Genomic DNA, 16,354 nt, shown 5'->3' with positions numbered 1-16,354 from the left:
ACAGAGAGCTCTGAGAGGGAGAAAGAGAGAGGAGCGAGCCTGCGTATGTGGGAGAGACGGGCGGATCGACCCTTTGCACTGTTGCCTTCCCCGGTATATATAGTGGAGCACGGTATGGCGCCGTCATTAATGGCGCGGACAAGTGAGGAACTGTCAACTCACTGTAGGCTGTCAGAGCCGCCGTGAAAACATCATGTCGCCGTGTAGCCGTCTAATCACCAGGGTTGACTCGGCTCTCGGCGGGACAATGCCCCTAGGTAACTGTGCCGCATGTCCGTGTCAGAGCTGACAACGTCTGGCGGCCGTACGGCGGTTGGTGGAGTCGGCCGACCCAAGGTCGGTGGCCAACAGAGTGGCGTCGGGCTCCTCCGTCGGTCGGCGAGCTTCAAGTGGGTCGGCTACCGGACCTCTGGGTTCAGTCGGTCGGGAATAGACCGTGGAATGGCCGTGGTTAGCCGCTGATGGCGTCCGTTGGCCTGCCGCCCGACTTACGATCGGCCAGTCAGAGTCGTTCGTCGGGCCGTCGGTTAGTCGGTCGGGCCGCTAGCCGGTCGGGCCCTCCGATAGTCGGTCGGTCGGTCTGTCCCCTACCCGAGGTCGGGCCCTCCGATAGTCGGTCGGTCGGTCGGTGGGTATCCCCCAACAGTTGCCCCCCTCCACTCCTAAGTCGGGTGGAGAGCTGGCCGGTGCCTTCATTCGGGTAGCAAGACCGGACGACTGGGAGTGGATTTGTTGCATGTGCAGATCCGACCGTACCGCCGGCTGATCCGTTGTCTGACACCTCACGAACTCCGAGAGATCCGAACGTCTAGTCGATGCCAGAAGTCGCGCCGGCGTCCGGTGCCGGACGCCGCGTCTTGTCGTCGTCAGCCGTCACGTCGGTGTCAGAAGATCGGGTGCCGGATGATACGGCGTCAGTCGATCGGATTATTCGGCGCCGATCGTGGGTGAGGCGTCCCATCGGGAACGCGGACCGGCGCGGGCGGCCGACTGCGGAGCCAACCCCCGCGCGCCGCGTGTCAAGGTGGTTGGCCGGCGCCCGCTCCGGCATTTAATGCGGGCGGTGCGGGCGTCCCGGGGCGAAGCGCGCCGAATCTTTAGCCAACCGGCGGGCGCCACGCGTCGCGCATCTGGAGGACTTTGGTCGGCGCGGGAGCATCTCGGCCGTCGGTCGGCCCTATATATATAGGACCTCCCGGACCCTGACCCACATTTGCCATTTGCTGGGGAAACTCTGTCCGGGCGATTTCTCGGTCGTCGCGGGCAGAGCTCTTCTCTACCTCCGGAGGGTCCATCGGGTTCGTGGTCCTCCTTCCCCTTCTTGCTTTCTTCTCTTCTTTCTCTTCTTTCGGTTCCTGCACAATGACCAGGAAACCGACTCAGGGAGCTCGGTCGGGGAACCCGACCGACGACACCCGATCGGCTCCGGAAGATGAGGCCTCCTCGCTTTCGGGGCCGAACGTCGATCAGCTTCGGGAGCACTATCGCATCCCGGAGCAGTTTCGGCTCTATGCTCCAGGGGCCGGCGGTCGGGTCAACAACCCTCCGCCCGGCGACCTGGCGCTGTATGTTGAGGACCTTCGTGCGGGTCTTCGACTTCCGATTCCGGAGTTCGTCCGGAATCTGCTTGATTACTACGGACTCTGTCCGGCGCAACTGGCGCCGAACTCTATCCGGCTAATCATTTCTTTCGCGCTGTTGTGTCAGCTCTTGCCGACCAACCCTCGCGTTTCCCTCTTCCGGGCCTTCTTTGTGCTCCGACCCCACCCTAAAGCCCGAGGGTGGTGGCTCTTCAATCCCCGGAAGGGTCTTGCTTTCATAACCGGTCTTCCATCGTCCATTCATGGATGGAAGAATCAGTTTTTCTTTGTTTCCTCTTCCTCCTCTTGGGGCTTTCCTTCTCGCTGGGGTGTACTCCGAACTGAGGCCAACGACAACAGTCGGGTCGACGTGGACGACCGGGAGGACTTCCACCGACTCAAAGATATGTCGGTCCCGAAGCAGAGGGAGCTTGTTACCGAGCAAGCTCTCTATGATGCTGGCCTGAGTCTGGTCCCCCGAATAGGTATCGTCCGATTCCCCAGCTTTTTCTTTTTATTCGGCTTTAGGGTAGTTCTGGTCCGGCCTCTGACATTGATAGGTTTTGCAGGGACACCGTCGAGGATGAGGCCGACCGACGCCGAAATTCGTCATTTTGCCGCCGCGAGGAAGAGGCCAGCGTCGGGGGCTGGCCCTTCGCGTCCTTCCAAGAGACCAGCTCCAGTTCAGCCGACCGTGGAAGCGTCGGCGACCGAGGGGTCGGAGCCAATCATAGCCCTTGCGGCTCCGACCGTCCGAGTCGAGGAGAGGCCGACCGAGGAAGTGGCCGAAGGGGTGTCGGCGGTTTCGCCGCCGCGGGTGGAGCCGGATGTCGTTCGGGAAGCCGAACATCGTCCGGAGGCGTCCGCTGGCGCAACGGGGGGCGCCGGGTCGAACTCCAGCGTCCCATCGCTGCCAGCCCCGTCGGTCGGGGCAGCTGATCGGGGGAAAGCCCCGATGGAGCCCTCGGAGGAGGAGAGATCAATGCCCCCCAGCGCATACTACCCTGAGGGTGCGTCGGCCTTGGCCGACCATAACCTTGCGAGGAGGTTGTGCCAGGGGATCCTCCTCCCTACCGACGTTCAGTCGTTGCGGTCTCGGCAAGTGACCGAAATGTTGTCGCGGTTCTACCCGTCGATGGTGGAGGTAAGCTTCGCGTCACCTTTTACCTTAGAAGAATTTTCGTTTGCTACATAATTCTGACAAGGCTTCTTTCTGTCGGCAGTTGATCTTCACCATGTCCGAGCTGGAGGCCGGATACCGAAGGTTCGGCGACGTTCGGGCAGCCTTCAAGGAAAGGTCGGCAGCGGCCGAGGCCGAGAGAGGGAGACTGGTCGACCAACTGCAGGAGTCGGTCGATCGGGAGGCCAAGTTGACGAACGAGGTCTCCCGGCTCATGGCCGAACTAAAGTCGGCCAAGCACAAAGGTCGGGTCGTGCGTCGTCTTCGGCGCGAACGGGACGGTGCCACCTCCGAACTCCAAGGGGAGCGCGAGCAACTTCGGGCCAGCCTGGGGAAGCTCGCGGAAACTGAAGAGGACTTGTCCATCGCCCAAATCGACGCCGAAATTGCCAGGGCCGAGGCGGAGTTGGCGAGGGAGGAGCTGGCCCATACTGAGGACGAAGTACGGTCGGCGAGGGAGTCGGCCGATCGTGCGGTTGAAGACTTCCGGGCCTCCGACCGGTACAAGGAGGAGATGCTCGAGTCGGGCTTCGCCTCCTACCGGGTCGGGTTTGAGGACGGTCGGGATGCCGTCCATGCCTTGTACCCGGAGGTGGACGTCAGCCGAGTCGCGCCGCTACTCGCCGAAGAGGAGGGAACCGAAGAGGAGGCCGACCATCTGTCGGGAGGCATCATCCCAACGGAGGAAGCCGTCCCAGAGCCGGAGCCGACCGGAGGTCCTTCGCCGACTGAAGGACATCCTTCTGCCGTCGACCCAGCGCCGCTCATGGTCGAGACGCCGATCCTTCCCGATCCTCCGTCGGCCGAAGAGACTATCCAGGACGAATGATCGGTCCAGCCGACTGTCCTCCTTTTATTTCTTCTTGAAAATACATGTAATCGGCTTCGGCCCGACTTTGTAATTTCTTTTAATCAATGAATGAAATTGTCTTCTCTTTTCCTTCTTGTTTGTAATGTTTCTTATCGCTGTAATGTCGAACCCTAGTCACCAACTTAGAGAAGTTGTCAACTCGGGTAAGTCGGTAAGACCTAAACGGCTTGTACAGTTCCGAAGTAGCTTGTATCCCGACTTTAGGTCGGTTTCCAATAATTGTAGTCCCCACTCGGGCGCGTCTGTTAAGCCGGGAGCCGACCGAACCTGGTAAAGGTTCGGCGGCCGGACCTCCGTAGACGCACTTAGTCGGTCATCATCCGGCGCAGTGTCGGGGGCAGGATAGTAAGTCGGGTCCCCATGCTCTTGCATCGGGTTTCGTGTCTTTCGACAGACGGTGGCAAGCCGAGTGTCGTTCAGCCGGCCGTAGGTCGGTCGGTGAGTAGTGGGTGCGACTGAGGTCGCATCATGTGATAGACGGTGGTAAGCCGAATATCCCTCGACCGGCCGTAGCCTGGTCGGAAGTCGCGGCAATAGCCGCGTGGGCTTTTAGCCTTTCTTCGGTCGGGGCCCGATCGGCCAGGCGGCCGATGGATTCTGCCCGAAAATTCGGCCGTAGAAGGAGTATAAACTCCCGTCATCGCAGATGCATCGGTCCGTGTAAGCGGCCGATGTGTCGTCGGTGCCAGATCCGCGTCGATGCGTCGGGGCTGAGCGTCGATCGGTAGTCAAAGAGTTAGAACTCCGATTTTTCGAACTGAACTTGTATTCCAACGATTGAATTACAGAATTCACTGGTAATACAGTTTCAAGTTGTCGGCGTTCCAAGTCCGGGGAATGGGCTTCCCCTCAAGGGTCTCCAGCCGGTAAGCCCTCGGCCCGAAGGTGTCAGCAACCTTGTAGGGCCCTTCCCAGTTGGGAGCCAACTTCCCTTGGTCCAAGGGCTTCGACACCTCCGCTTTCCTCAAGACTAGGTCGCCAGGTTTAAAGATCTTTGGTCTGACCTTGGCGTTGTAGTACCGGGCAACCCTCTGTCGGTAGGAGGCCATTCGAATTTGAGCCTCATCTCGCAGTTCGGGGAGAAGATCTAGGTCGGCTCTCCGGCTTTCGGAGTTGTCCGGCTCGCGGTACTGCTCGACCCTCGAAGATGGCAGGCCAATCTCGAGCGGGATCATGGCTTCTGTCCCGTAGGCCATACTGAACGGCGACTCTCCGGTTGGGACGCGGGGGGTCGTTCGGTAAGCCCACAGGACGGAGCCCAGCTCGTCGACCCAGAGGCCTTTGGCTTCGTTCAGTCGGGTCTTGAGTCCATGGAGCAGGGTTCGGTTCGTCACCTCAACCTCGCCGTTGGATTGTGGGTGCCCGACTGAAGTTAGTCGATGACGGATGTGGAACCTGGCGCAGAAGTCCTTGAAGTCTTGGTTGTCGAATTGCCGTCCGTTGTCGGTGATGATGGTGTGCGGCAATCCGAACCTGAAGATGATGGACTTTTGGACAAAGTCCTCCATCTTCCGCTCGGTGATCTGCGCCAAGGGCTCGGCCTCGACCCACTTCGTGAAGTAGTCGATGGCGACAACGATGAACTTCCTTTGGCCCGACGCCGGTGGGAAGGGGCCGAGAATATCGACTCCCCACTGAGCGAAGGGCCATGGAGCGACAATGGGAGCGATTTGGCTGGCCGGTTGGCGTTGAATATTGGCATACTTCTGGCATGGCTCGCACCTTCGGACCAACTCTGCCGCATCCTTCCTCATGGTCGGCCAGTAGTAGCCCTGTCGCAAGACCTTGAAGGCTAAGGACTTGCCCCCCAAGTGATTCCCACAAATTCCTTCGTGAACCTCTCGGAGGGCGTAGTCAGCGTCGGTCGGTCCCAAGCACCTGAGCAGAGGGAGGGAGAACGACCTCTTGTAGAGTCGGCCGTCCATGATCACATATTGCGACGCCGACCATCGGAGTCGCTTGGCCTCCGCGGGATCTTCGGGACTGGTCCCGTCGGACAGGTACCGGACGATCGGGTCCATCCAACTTGGTTCGGACGTTAGCTGCTGCATTTCTTCGACCCGATCAATGCTCGGCTGTTGGAGATTTTCGACGAACATCCGACCCAAAGAATCATAGGCCGACGTTGCCAATCTGGAGAGAGCATCGGCACGGGCGTTCTCCGTCCTGGGGATGTGGGAGATCTCGAAATACTCGAGGTGGGCCACGAGATCCTTTACCTTCTGAAGATACTTGATCATGGTCGGATCTCGTGCCTCGAAGTCGCCCTTGACCTGCCCCACGATCAGCTGAGAGTCGGAGAATGTCCGAAGGCTGTCGACGCCCAATTCCTTCGCCATCCTCAAGCCCGCGAGGAGTGCCTCGTATTCGGCTTGATTGTTGGAGGCCTTGAAGTCGAACCGGAGGGCGTATTCGGTGACTACCCCATCCGAATTCGTGAGCAGGAGCCCGGCCCCGCTTCCCTGAGCGTTGGAGGCTCCGTCGATGTGAAGTACCCAGGTGGAGATCGGGTCCGGCTCAGAGGCCGAATCTCGTCCCGGGCCTTCAGCTCCCGACCTCTGGTCGGTCGTCGGGCATTCGGCGATGAAGTCGGCCAAGACCTGAGCCTTCAAGGCAGGCCTCAGTCGGTACTGAATGTCGAACTCGCTAAGCTTCATTGCCCACTTAGCGAGCCGTCCGGATGTGTTGGGTCGGCGCAGTACGGCCCTCAGGGGCTGGTTGGTGAGTACCACGATGGCGTGGGCCTGGAAGTATGGTCGGAGCCGTTGCGCGGATACGGTCAATGCGAAGACCATCTTTTCCGTCTCCGAGTATCTGGCTTCGGCGCCGTGGAGCACTTTGCTGATGTAGTAGATGGGCTGATGGATTCGGCACTCGTTTTTCCGAACGAGCACCGAACTGATCGCCTCAGAAGATGTGGCCAAGTAGAGATACAAGGTCTCCCCGATCTGCGGCTTTACGAGCAGCGGCGGGGAAGCCAAGTACCTCTTCAGGTCTTCAAAGGCCTGTTCGCATTCATCCGACCAAGAGAAACCGTTCGCCTGGCGCAGGGTTTTGAAGAACGGGAGGCACCTTTCAGCTGATCGGGAAATGAATCGGCTAAGAGCGACGATTCTCCCGTTCAGTTGTTGGACCTCCTTCTTGGTGTTCGGATGACGCATGTCGAGGATCGCCTTTATCTTCTCAGGGTTTGCCTCGATCCCTCTCTGAGAAATGAGGAATCCGAGGAACTTCCCCGAGGTCACCCCGAAGGCGCATTTGGTCGGGTTGAGCTTCATTCGGTGTCGCCGAAGGGTGCGGAAGGTCTCCTCGAGATCCTGAACATGGTCCGGGATCCGCGTGCTCTTTACCAGCATGTCGTCCACGTATACCTCCATGTTACGCCCGATCTGGTCTTTGAAGACCTTGTTGACGAGTCGCTGGTAGGTGGCGCCGGCGTTCTTCAATCCAAAGGGCATCACCCGATAGCAGTAGAGGCCCTTGGGGGTCACGAACGCGGTGTGCTCCTCGTCTTCAGGCGCCATCCGGATCTGATTGTACCCGACGAAGGCGTCCATGAAGCTGAGCAGTCGAAATCCGGACGTCGCATCCACCAGCTGGTCGATCTTCGGGAGTGGAAAGCTATCCTTCGGGCATGCTCGGTTGAGGTCGGTATAATCGATGCAGATCCTCCATTTTCCGTTGGCTTTCTTGACCATGACGACATTAGCGAGCCAATCGGGATACGTGGATTCCCGAATGAAGCCCGCCTCGAGCAGTTTGTCCACTTCTTCGTCAATGGCCTTCTGCCTCTCTGGGGCGAAGGACCTTTTCTTCTGCCTCACCGGCTTCATTGTCGGGTCGATGTTGAGTCGGTGAGTCATTGTTTCCGGAGGGATGCCCGACATATCTGATGCCGACCATGCGAATACGTCGGCGTTGGCCGTCAGCAGCTCCGCCAGTCGGTGGCGTTCGGCGTCGGGCAATTGAGACCCGATCCAAACTTTTCTGTCGGGATTTTCTCCCACCGGGATCGCCTCGAGCCGCTCGGCCGGCGAACCCCGCTCTTCCTCCTCCCGTTGATCCAGTTTGTCAATTGTCAGGGGATCCTTTGTCTCGTCGCTTTGGGCGGAGATTTGAAAGCATCGTCGGGCGAGCTGTTGATCTCCGCGCATCTCTCCGACTCCGTTTTTAGTCGAGAATCGAACAAGGAGATGGTACGTCGAGACGATCGCCCGAGGGCGTTCAGTCCGGGTCGCCCGAGTATGGCGTTGTAGGCCGAAGGAACTTGGACGACCGCGAAAATGAGGGAGGCCGTTCTTTGCCGTGGTTCGGTACCGACCGTCACGGGCAGGGTGATTTCTCCTTCTGTCATGACGGTGTCTCTGGCAAAGCCGATCAAGGGCGTGGAAACCCTACTGAGTCGATCAGTCGGTAGTCGCATTCGGGAGAAGGTCGAGTAAAACAAAACATTTGTCGAACTTCCATTATCAACAAAAATTCGTTTTACATCATAATTGGCTATTGTCGCCGACACAACAACAGCGTCGTCGTGGGGAGTCTGGATGCCCTGAACGTCGTCTTCCGAGAAGGTAATCACGTCGTCCGGGCGTGGCTTTTTCGTCGGCTCTCCTCCTGCAGACGTCCCCGGGCCCAGCTGCTTGGAGATCATGTTGATGACTCCAGCCGTCGGCTGGTTAGTCGGTGCCTCTTCAGTCGGCTGGGGGCGTCGATCGGCAGTCGGTCGGGTCGGCGGACCCTTTCGAAACTTGCCGAGATACCCTCGGCGGATGAGATTTTCGATCTCATCCTTCAACTGGATGCATCGCTCGGTGTCGTGGCCGTGGCTCCGATGGAACCGACAGTACTTCCGATGGTCGAGGCCCTTTGCCTTCAGAGGCGGAGGCCGTCGCAGGTATTCTTTCCCTTCGATCTCCATCAAGATCTGCGCACGGGGAGCGGAGAGAGGAGTGTAGGAGTCATACCTGGGACGCACCGACCTCGGAGTCTGTCGGCGGGGTGATTTTTGGATTTGTCGGGTGGAGAAAGCCGACTACCGGCCGGGGGCCTGCTTGGTTCGGCGGGCTCCCGACCTTTTCTTCGCTTCTCCTTCGGACCCCTGGGCTCGACCAGGCGTCGGTCGGACGCTCCTTCGTCCGCGCGCATATACTTGTATGCGCGCTCCAGTAGCTCGGCGTATGTTCGGGGGAGGGTCTTGTCCAGAGAATAAGTAAATCGGGACGACCTCAGGCCCCGCTTCATGGCTGAAACCGCCATGTCTTCGTTGAGGTCCCGGACCTCGAGCGTGGCCGCGTTGAATCGCGCCACGAAGTGCCGGAGCGCCTCGTTTTCCCCCTGCTTGAGGGAGAAAAGGCTATCCGACGTTCGCGGCGGCTTTCGGCTAGTGCTGAAATGGGCCACGAACGAGTGCTCGAGCTGCGCGAAGGAATGGATACTGCCCGATCGAAGACCGGAGTACCAAGCCCTGGCAGCCTTGCGAAGTGTGGCGGGGAAGCCGATGCAAAACAGAGCGTCGGTTGCCCCTTGAATCGTCATGAGAGCTTTGTAGCTCTCGAGGTGGTCGACTGGGTCGGCGGAGCCGTCGTATGGCTCTACGTTCGGCATTTTGAACCGACTGGGAATCGGCTCATCGAGGACCAGTCGAGAGAGAGGCTGGGCGGTCTGGAAGTCGACGTCGTTCGAAGACTTCTGGCCGTCCATTTGCAGTTGGGCGAGCCGGCGGTCGATCTCCCCGAACCGTCGCTCGTAGTCGTCCGCTCGTCGATGCTGGGAGACCCCAGGAGTGGAGCCTCCGGAAGACTCTGAAGGAGAGGCCGACGGTGTGCGCGGCCGCTTTTCCTTCCTCGCCCGTTCCAACGGGGAAGGAGAGGGCCGCTGGGACCGTCGGTCGTCGCGCCGAGGTCGACCCTCCTCCTCCCCGTGGGAGCGCTGTTGGGAGTGCTCGCCTGGAGGCGGCAGGGGTCGGCGCGACCGTCGGCGGCTGCTCCTGGAAGGCATAGGTCGGGCCGCCGGTTGTTGCTGGAGGCTTTTGACTGCGTCGGTCAGTACGGTCATCTGCCGTACAATGGCCGCAATCTGCGCCTCCGTAGTCACTGCAGGGCGCGGAGAGCTAGGCTCCGCCGCCGGTGATGGTGGAGAGGCCTCTTCCCGGCGGGAAGAACGCCTTGCCGACCCAGTGATTCTCGATCGTTGAGCTCTTGTCTTTGTCATGCTGTCCCCTACCTGGCGCGCCAATCTATTGCGGCCAATCGCCTCGTCGTCCGATCGCCGGGAAGCGTGCACCTGCAAAAGGAAGTCCGCACTGACCGGAGGCGGCTCCGGCGGGGACCCTCCGACGGTCAAGTCAGAGAGGTGACTGGGCAACAGTGAAATGCAGACAGAGAGCTCTGAGAGGGAGAAAGAGAGAGGAGCGAGCCTGCGTATGTGGGAGAGACGGGCGGATCGACCCTTTGCACTGTTGCCTTCCCCGGTATATATAGTGGAGCACGGTATGGCGCCGTCATTAATGGCGCGGACAAGTGAGGAACTGTCAACTCACTGTAGGCTGTCAGAGCCGCCGTGAAAACATCATGTCGCCGTGTAGCCGTCTAATCACCAGGGTTGACCCGGCTCTCGGCGGGACAATGCCCCTAGGTAACTGTGCCGCATGTCCGTGTCAGAGCTGACAACGTCTGGCGGCCGTACGGCGGTTGGTGGAGTCGGCCGATCCAAGGTCGGTGGCCAACAGAGTGGCGTCGGGCTCCTCCGTCGGTCGGCGAGCTTCAAGTGGGTCGGCTACCGGACCTCTGGGTTCAGTCGGTCGGGAATAGACCGTGGAATGGCCGTGGTTAGCCGCTGATGGCGTCCGTTGGCCTGCCGTCCGACTTACGATCGGCCAGTCAGAGTCGTTCGTCGGGCCGTCGGTTAGTCGGTCGGGCCGCTAGCCGGTCGGGCCCTCCGATAGTCGGTCGGTCGGTCTGTCCCCTACCCGAGGTCGGGCCCTCCGATAGTCGGTCGGTCGGTCGGTGGGTATCCCCCAACAATATATATATATATCTTTTAGAATTATATTGGAATAAAAGTTCTCTAATTTATCATATTTAATTACACATTTCACTTATCTAATTTTTAAAATTAGAACCAAGCTTCTATAATCAAAGTTGGATCAAAAAATATAAATTAATATAGATTTATTCTCAAAACAAAAATATTTTTTATATAACAGATTTTTGTCCTATGCTAGTATAATTTTAAATTTTATCATGTACAGTGTCATTTAGCTTATTAACATTTTTTATGGTTTGATAAAGACCTAAAGGAGTTGGGCACTGAATGTTAATTATTTGATGGTAATCTGATAGAATAAACTCAATCCAAGATGTTTGCTGCAAAATAGGCAGAAATTATCTGCTTGAGAGGTTTTATTCATAATATTGACAAAATATTGGCCAAATACATATACATCTTGATAGTATCGCTATAATGATACACCAACGTATCTTATCTAGGAGAGTTACCGGCAAAATGAGAACATCGACAGATGGCTTCTGCATTGTGAGGTGAAAGGGAGACAAACCCGTGAGGATGTCGCAGGCAAATCCTTCTTACAAAAAGGTGGCTTAACTAATCAAAGAAAGATGGCGCATAGCGTACTTCTTATAGGTACGCCATGCCGCGCTACGGCTGTTTGGCCGAGATTAGAGAGTACGACCATACCAAAACAAAGTCAAAAACCATACCAATCATCCGATCCCCTCAAACCAAAAACCAAGCGAAGCGGACCGTTTGCTTACAAAAAGAAACAAACAAAGCATCAACTAAACGTACCGATCCCAAAAACAAAAAACTAAACCGATCCCAAACTCAAAACAAATTTGAATAAACAAATAACAACAAAAGAAAGTCATCAATTTGATCCCAAATTCAAAACAAATTTGAATAAACACATAACAACAAATGAAGTCGATCAATTTTTTGAATGCAATCTGCTGGCCCCTCCCTCAGCCATCCCCGCTGGTGGCAGTGGTGGTGTTAGAACACTGCCACGGCGGCCGGGACGGCGGGGTGCCGGCGCTGGCGGGGCACCCGATGGTGGCGGCGGAGGGGAGGGACATGCAGTTGTGGGAGAGGCAGAGGGCGACGGAATCCGGCAGGGGGAGCGGCGGCGCGGGGAAAGAGGTGAGGTAGTTGTGCTGGGCGTAGAGGGTGGCCATGCTCCCCATGTAAAGGCTCCTCGCCACCTCCTCGGGCACCGCCCCTGTCAGCTGGTTATTGTTCAGGTACAGGCTCTCCGCCGCCGCTAGCGCCGCCGGAAATTCCCCGGATAACCTGTTGTGGCTCAGATCCACCACCGCCCACGACGGCGACGCCTCCCCGCGGCGCGGGACGGCCAGCGGCCCGGAGAGATTGTTGCGCTGGATGAGGAGGGAGGAGAGGCGGGGGAGGGCAAAGATCGCCGGGGGAACTCTGCCAGTGAAGGCGTTCATGGAGAGGTCGAGGAAGGCGAGGTCTGGGAGCGGCTTGGCGAAGGCGGCGTCTAGCGGGCCCGACAGGGCGTTGGCGGAGGCGGAGAGGTAGCGAAGGGTGGAGGGAAGCGGCGGGAGTGCGCCGGTGAGGGAATTGCCGCGGAGGTCGAGGTGGAGTAGCTGGGCGGCGGAGATCCCGGGCGGGACCTCGCCGTTGAGCCCGCCATTGGCCGCGAGGATGAGGACCTTGAGGCTTGGAGAGGAGGGGAGGAGAAGAAGTGGTGGGATCGGACCCCGGAGCTTGTTCTGGCCGAGGTCGAGGGTGTGGAGGTCGGGGAGACCGGCGAGAGAGACCGGGATTGAACCGGAGATGAGATTGTTGGAGATGGAAACACAGCGGAGACGGCGCAGGCGGGCGCCGATATCGGGAGGGATGGGGCCTGAAATGCGGCCGGGATTGACTACTAGATCGGTGAGGGCGGTGAGATTGGCGAGTGAGGGTGAGAGGGAGCCGGCGAGGCCGGTGCCAAGAGTGAGGACGGAAATCCGGAGGGATTGGTTGCCGTGCTGGTCGTCAGGGGAGCATACGACACCGGCAAAGGTGGCACAGGGGTCATCGGTGAAGTCCCAGGTGGAGAAGAAGTTGGAGCCGGGGAGGTCGCGGAGGTTGCTTCTAACGTCAAGGAGGGCAGCCTTATCTGTGGGACTGAGGGAAGAGCTTTGTTGCTGCTGGGAGGGATGGCTTTGAAGGAGGAGGAGGAGGAGGAGGAAAACGTGGAGAAGAGTGGAGGGTGTTGAAACCATGAGTACTTGCTCCTATTCAAGCCAATGGAAATGGATATGATATTGAAGGAAAGAGATGGAAAGAAGGATAACTTTTATGTCCGCCTTTTATCCTCTTTTCCAGGAATTGTGGTCCGGGGAAGGGAAGGGAGGGCCAAGGAGACGGAAAGGGAGGAAGAAGCAGTGGCTTGGGGTTTTAGTTAAAATGCGAGTCAGCAGATGGTTGCAAGCACTGTGTGAAGTGGAGGAAGCGCGAGGGAGTATGAATAAAATATTAACACATTTCTTTCTTCTTATTTTTAATATGGATAAGATACGTTACCTCCGTGGTTGCTGAAATTGAGAGTGATAGTGAGGGTGGAGGGTACGAAGGGACACATGAGACGTGAAAGCTATTGGCGGTTTCAAAATATCCATAGATAAATGTATACCGGAGATCTTGGTTGATTTTGTTTCTATTGATAGTGTTTTTTTTTTTTTTGGTAGAAGTTTCTATTGATAGTGTTAGAGAATTTTTCTTTTGGCTTAAAATTGAAAGATTCTTTTATTCCTTCCACCACCACTAGAGACTTATTTTCTTATCAAAAAAAAAAAAAATTGTGAGGCAAATCGGTGTTGGTTGTTAGCTTGGTGGGCCGAACTTCCACATGCTTTCAACCACTCCTATTGCAGCGGATAAGAAGTTCACTGGCCAACGCACAGATAAGCAGTGATACCCTAAAACCAGCCAACATTTAAAAAATAATAATAAAAAAATAAATGCATGTGCTGAAAAATACGTGAAAAGGTGGGAGGTGAGTCTGAACGGGACTCGTCTTCCTTTTCTTAACAAATTATTCGGACAAAATCCGACCTTAAGCTGAATTCCATCGCCTGCCCAACGCTATTTATAGCCTCCTACCATTACTTGATTTCCTCATCAACAATCCCAATCCCAATCCCAATCCCAAAAGCCACTGGGTTCTTGGTTTTTTTCTCGGACGCCGACTGCCACCAACGTTGTGATTGTCACCACAGGTCGCCAGAATGCAGGTGAGAACCCAACATCCATTGACTAGCCCTCCTCTGCCTTTTTCGTAGTCCTGGATCCCGGATTTCGATTGGCGAACCATCGGATTTCATCAAAAAGGGAGCTCGGATTGATCCTTCTATTTCTGCTTTGACTTGCACCCATTTTTTTTGATTCTCTGATGGTAGTCATCTTTGCCAACCGCCGGTCAATGATTCCCCACCTGCACCGCCATCGTCCTGGCCACTCAAAATCCTAACCACGCCGATTCATGGCCTCTGATCTGGGGAACAAATGGATATCAGAAAGTCCCATGTTCTGTTAGGAAGTAAAGAGAAAGAAGAAACAAAAAAAAAAAAAAAATGTTGGTGCAGAATTCCGTCGAAGTCGGAGAAGCTGGAGCTGAGATGACCGCAGCCGCCGCCGGGATCTGCAAGGAAAGTCTAAATCGGAGTTGGAGGTGCTCCGGCAAGACCCTCCGACGCTCAAGTCAGTACTCTGCTTCAACAAAAATGGAGTGCTCGAGCGAAAATTTTAGCAGAATTTCAAGATAGAGTTGAGAGCTTAGAGAATAACGTATCTGGGGAGTCCCTTTTATAGACGGAGGAGTGTAACTGATTGACAGCGACGTCCGTAAGCATCTGGTAGTGGGCCGTTCGTGGCCGCACAGAGTTTGTTGCGGAGAGTAGTGGCGTCAGTGGGCCGTTCAAAGCCACGTGGGGTTTGTTATGGAGAGCAGAGTGGTGTCCGTTGTCGCGACTTGCCAGAGAGTGGTGGGATCACGTGAAATCTGTTATAGAGAGTGGAGTGGGGTAGTGGCCATTGTCGTGACTTGCCAGAGAGTTCGGGCCTGTCGGCTGAAGCTCGGTTGGGACGTCTGATGGAGCGGAATGACTTTCTGTCTCTGCAATCTGGGAGAAGCTCGGATGTTCCCGAGGTTGTTGATGGGTTAACGGTTGTTAAGTGCCATTGGTGCTGCAGATGGGAGTCATCTACTGTAGAAGCTCGGATAGGAACCGTCTGTTGAAGAAGTCCGGTAGGAGTCCGATTGCTAGAGAAGTCCGTCTGAAATTTGCCTGATGTGAAAACTTGTCTGAAGATTACCCATCAGAGAAGTCCGGTTTCATGAAGAATCTGGCGAAGGGTCGGCCAGCGGTGGACTTCGGATGGCGTTGGGGGGGTTCGTCCGCTGGAAGAGTTTGGAGATCCTATGGAAGTCTGGATGGGATTGTTGAAGTCCGACTGATGCTATTGAAGGTTGATGGCTGGGGAGGTTTGGCAGACACCGAAGGCGATCGGTCGTTGTAGAAATCTGACTGCTGGAGCCCGTCTGTTGTAGAAGCTCATCCGAAATCCATCCGCTATGGAAGTTCGGACGGAGTCCGATTCTTGCAGAAGGCTGAAAGGAGGCCGCTTATTGTAGAGGCTCGATCGAAGATCGGTTGTCGTGGGAGTTCGGAGTAGTGACCTGGCCGGTGGAGCCTATCCCGTTGTAGAAGCTCGTCTGGGATCCGTCCACTGTAGGAGCTCGGCTGAAGTCTGCCTGTGATAGAAGTTCGGAAGAAATTTATTTACAGTAGAAGCTCGGATGGAATTCGCTTACAGTAGAGATCCAGAGTAGACCGCTCGTAGTAGGAGTTCGGTTAAAATCTATTTTTCGTAGGAGCTCGGATGGAATTCGCTTACAGTAGAGATCCGGAGTAGATCGCTCGTAGTAAGAGTTCGGCTGAAATCCGTTTCTCGTAGGAGCTCGGATGGAATCCGAAAGGTGATCGACCGTCGTAGAAGCTTGGATGGAGTCTGCTTACTGTAGAAATCTCAACGTCGAAGAGGCTCGAATATTGACGAAGTCCGGAAGAAGTTTGAAATAGGGTCGTCCGCGGTCGGAAGAAGTCTGGAAGGGATTCGGAGAATAGTTGATCACTGTAGAAGGTCGGCTGATAGTGAAGCCCAAAGAGTCTTTGGAGCAGCCTGGTAGATGAATGGAGAAGCTCATTGTCGGAGAAGTCCAGATGAAATTATGGAAGCTCGGACGGTCGAGGAAGTTCAGAAAGATGCCACACAAGGTCGACTGGGGGTATTTTATATCCAACACCAGTTCCCCTACTTTCGAGTTCGGATTCCAAACGAAGAAAGTACAGAGAAATTCTCACAGCCAAAGTTGCCTCCCTCGATTTTCGCACTCGGTGGTTTTCAGATATTTTGGCGTTTGGCGTGCTGGTGCTGGAGTCTTTTCAAATCAAGACGATCCGAAAAGACTTTTTCAGAATTCTCGTTGGAGCGCTGCTCTAGGTGCGGTGCAATAATGATCTTGTCAGTTGTCGGCCACTTTCAGTCGCCTGCCACGGTGAGTGGGCCACGCGGCGGCTATAGATCGGCCAAAGGAGACCTGCAGTCATTATTGCACCGAACCCCGTCGCCTATTTAACCCCGCCTCCCCCCTTCGGGGATCTCACTTTGCACGAAAGTTTCTTCGGTCCCTCCTTT

At 56.2% G+C, this 16,354-nt stretch overlaps 1 protein-coding gene across 1 annotated transcript; it reads right to left on the bottom strand.

Moving 5' to 3' along the window:
• Positions 1–10,991: 10,991 nt before the first annotated feature.
• Positions 10,992–13,036, bottom strand: LOC105048569 (uncharacterized). Its single transcript, XM_010927911.4, has one exon. It carries the CDS (start codon positions 12,877–12,879, stop codon positions 11,611–11,613), a length of 1,269 nt encoding a protein of 422 aa, XP_010926213.1. The 5' UTR covers positions 12,880–13,036; the 3' UTR covers positions 10,992–11,610.
• Positions 13,037–16,354: the final 3,318 nt, after the last annotated feature.

Source organism: Elaeis guineensis, chromosome 7 (genome assembly GCF_000442705.2).
Source record: "Elaeis guineensis isolate ETL-2024a chromosome 7, EG11, whole genome shotgun sequence".
Lineage (NCBI taxonomy): Eukaryota > Viridiplantae > Streptophyta > Magnoliopsida > Arecales > Arecaceae > Elaeis > Elaeis guineensis.
The sequence above is the reverse complement of the archived record's forward strand: the minus strand, read 5'-3'. Positions and strand labels throughout refer to the sequence as shown.

Excerpts from the sequence above, each read along its gene's own strand:
- LOC105048569 (XM_010927911.4), bottom strand. The coding sequence starts at position 12,879 with ATGGTTTCAACACCCTCCACTCTTCTCCACGTTTTCCTCCTCCTCCTC.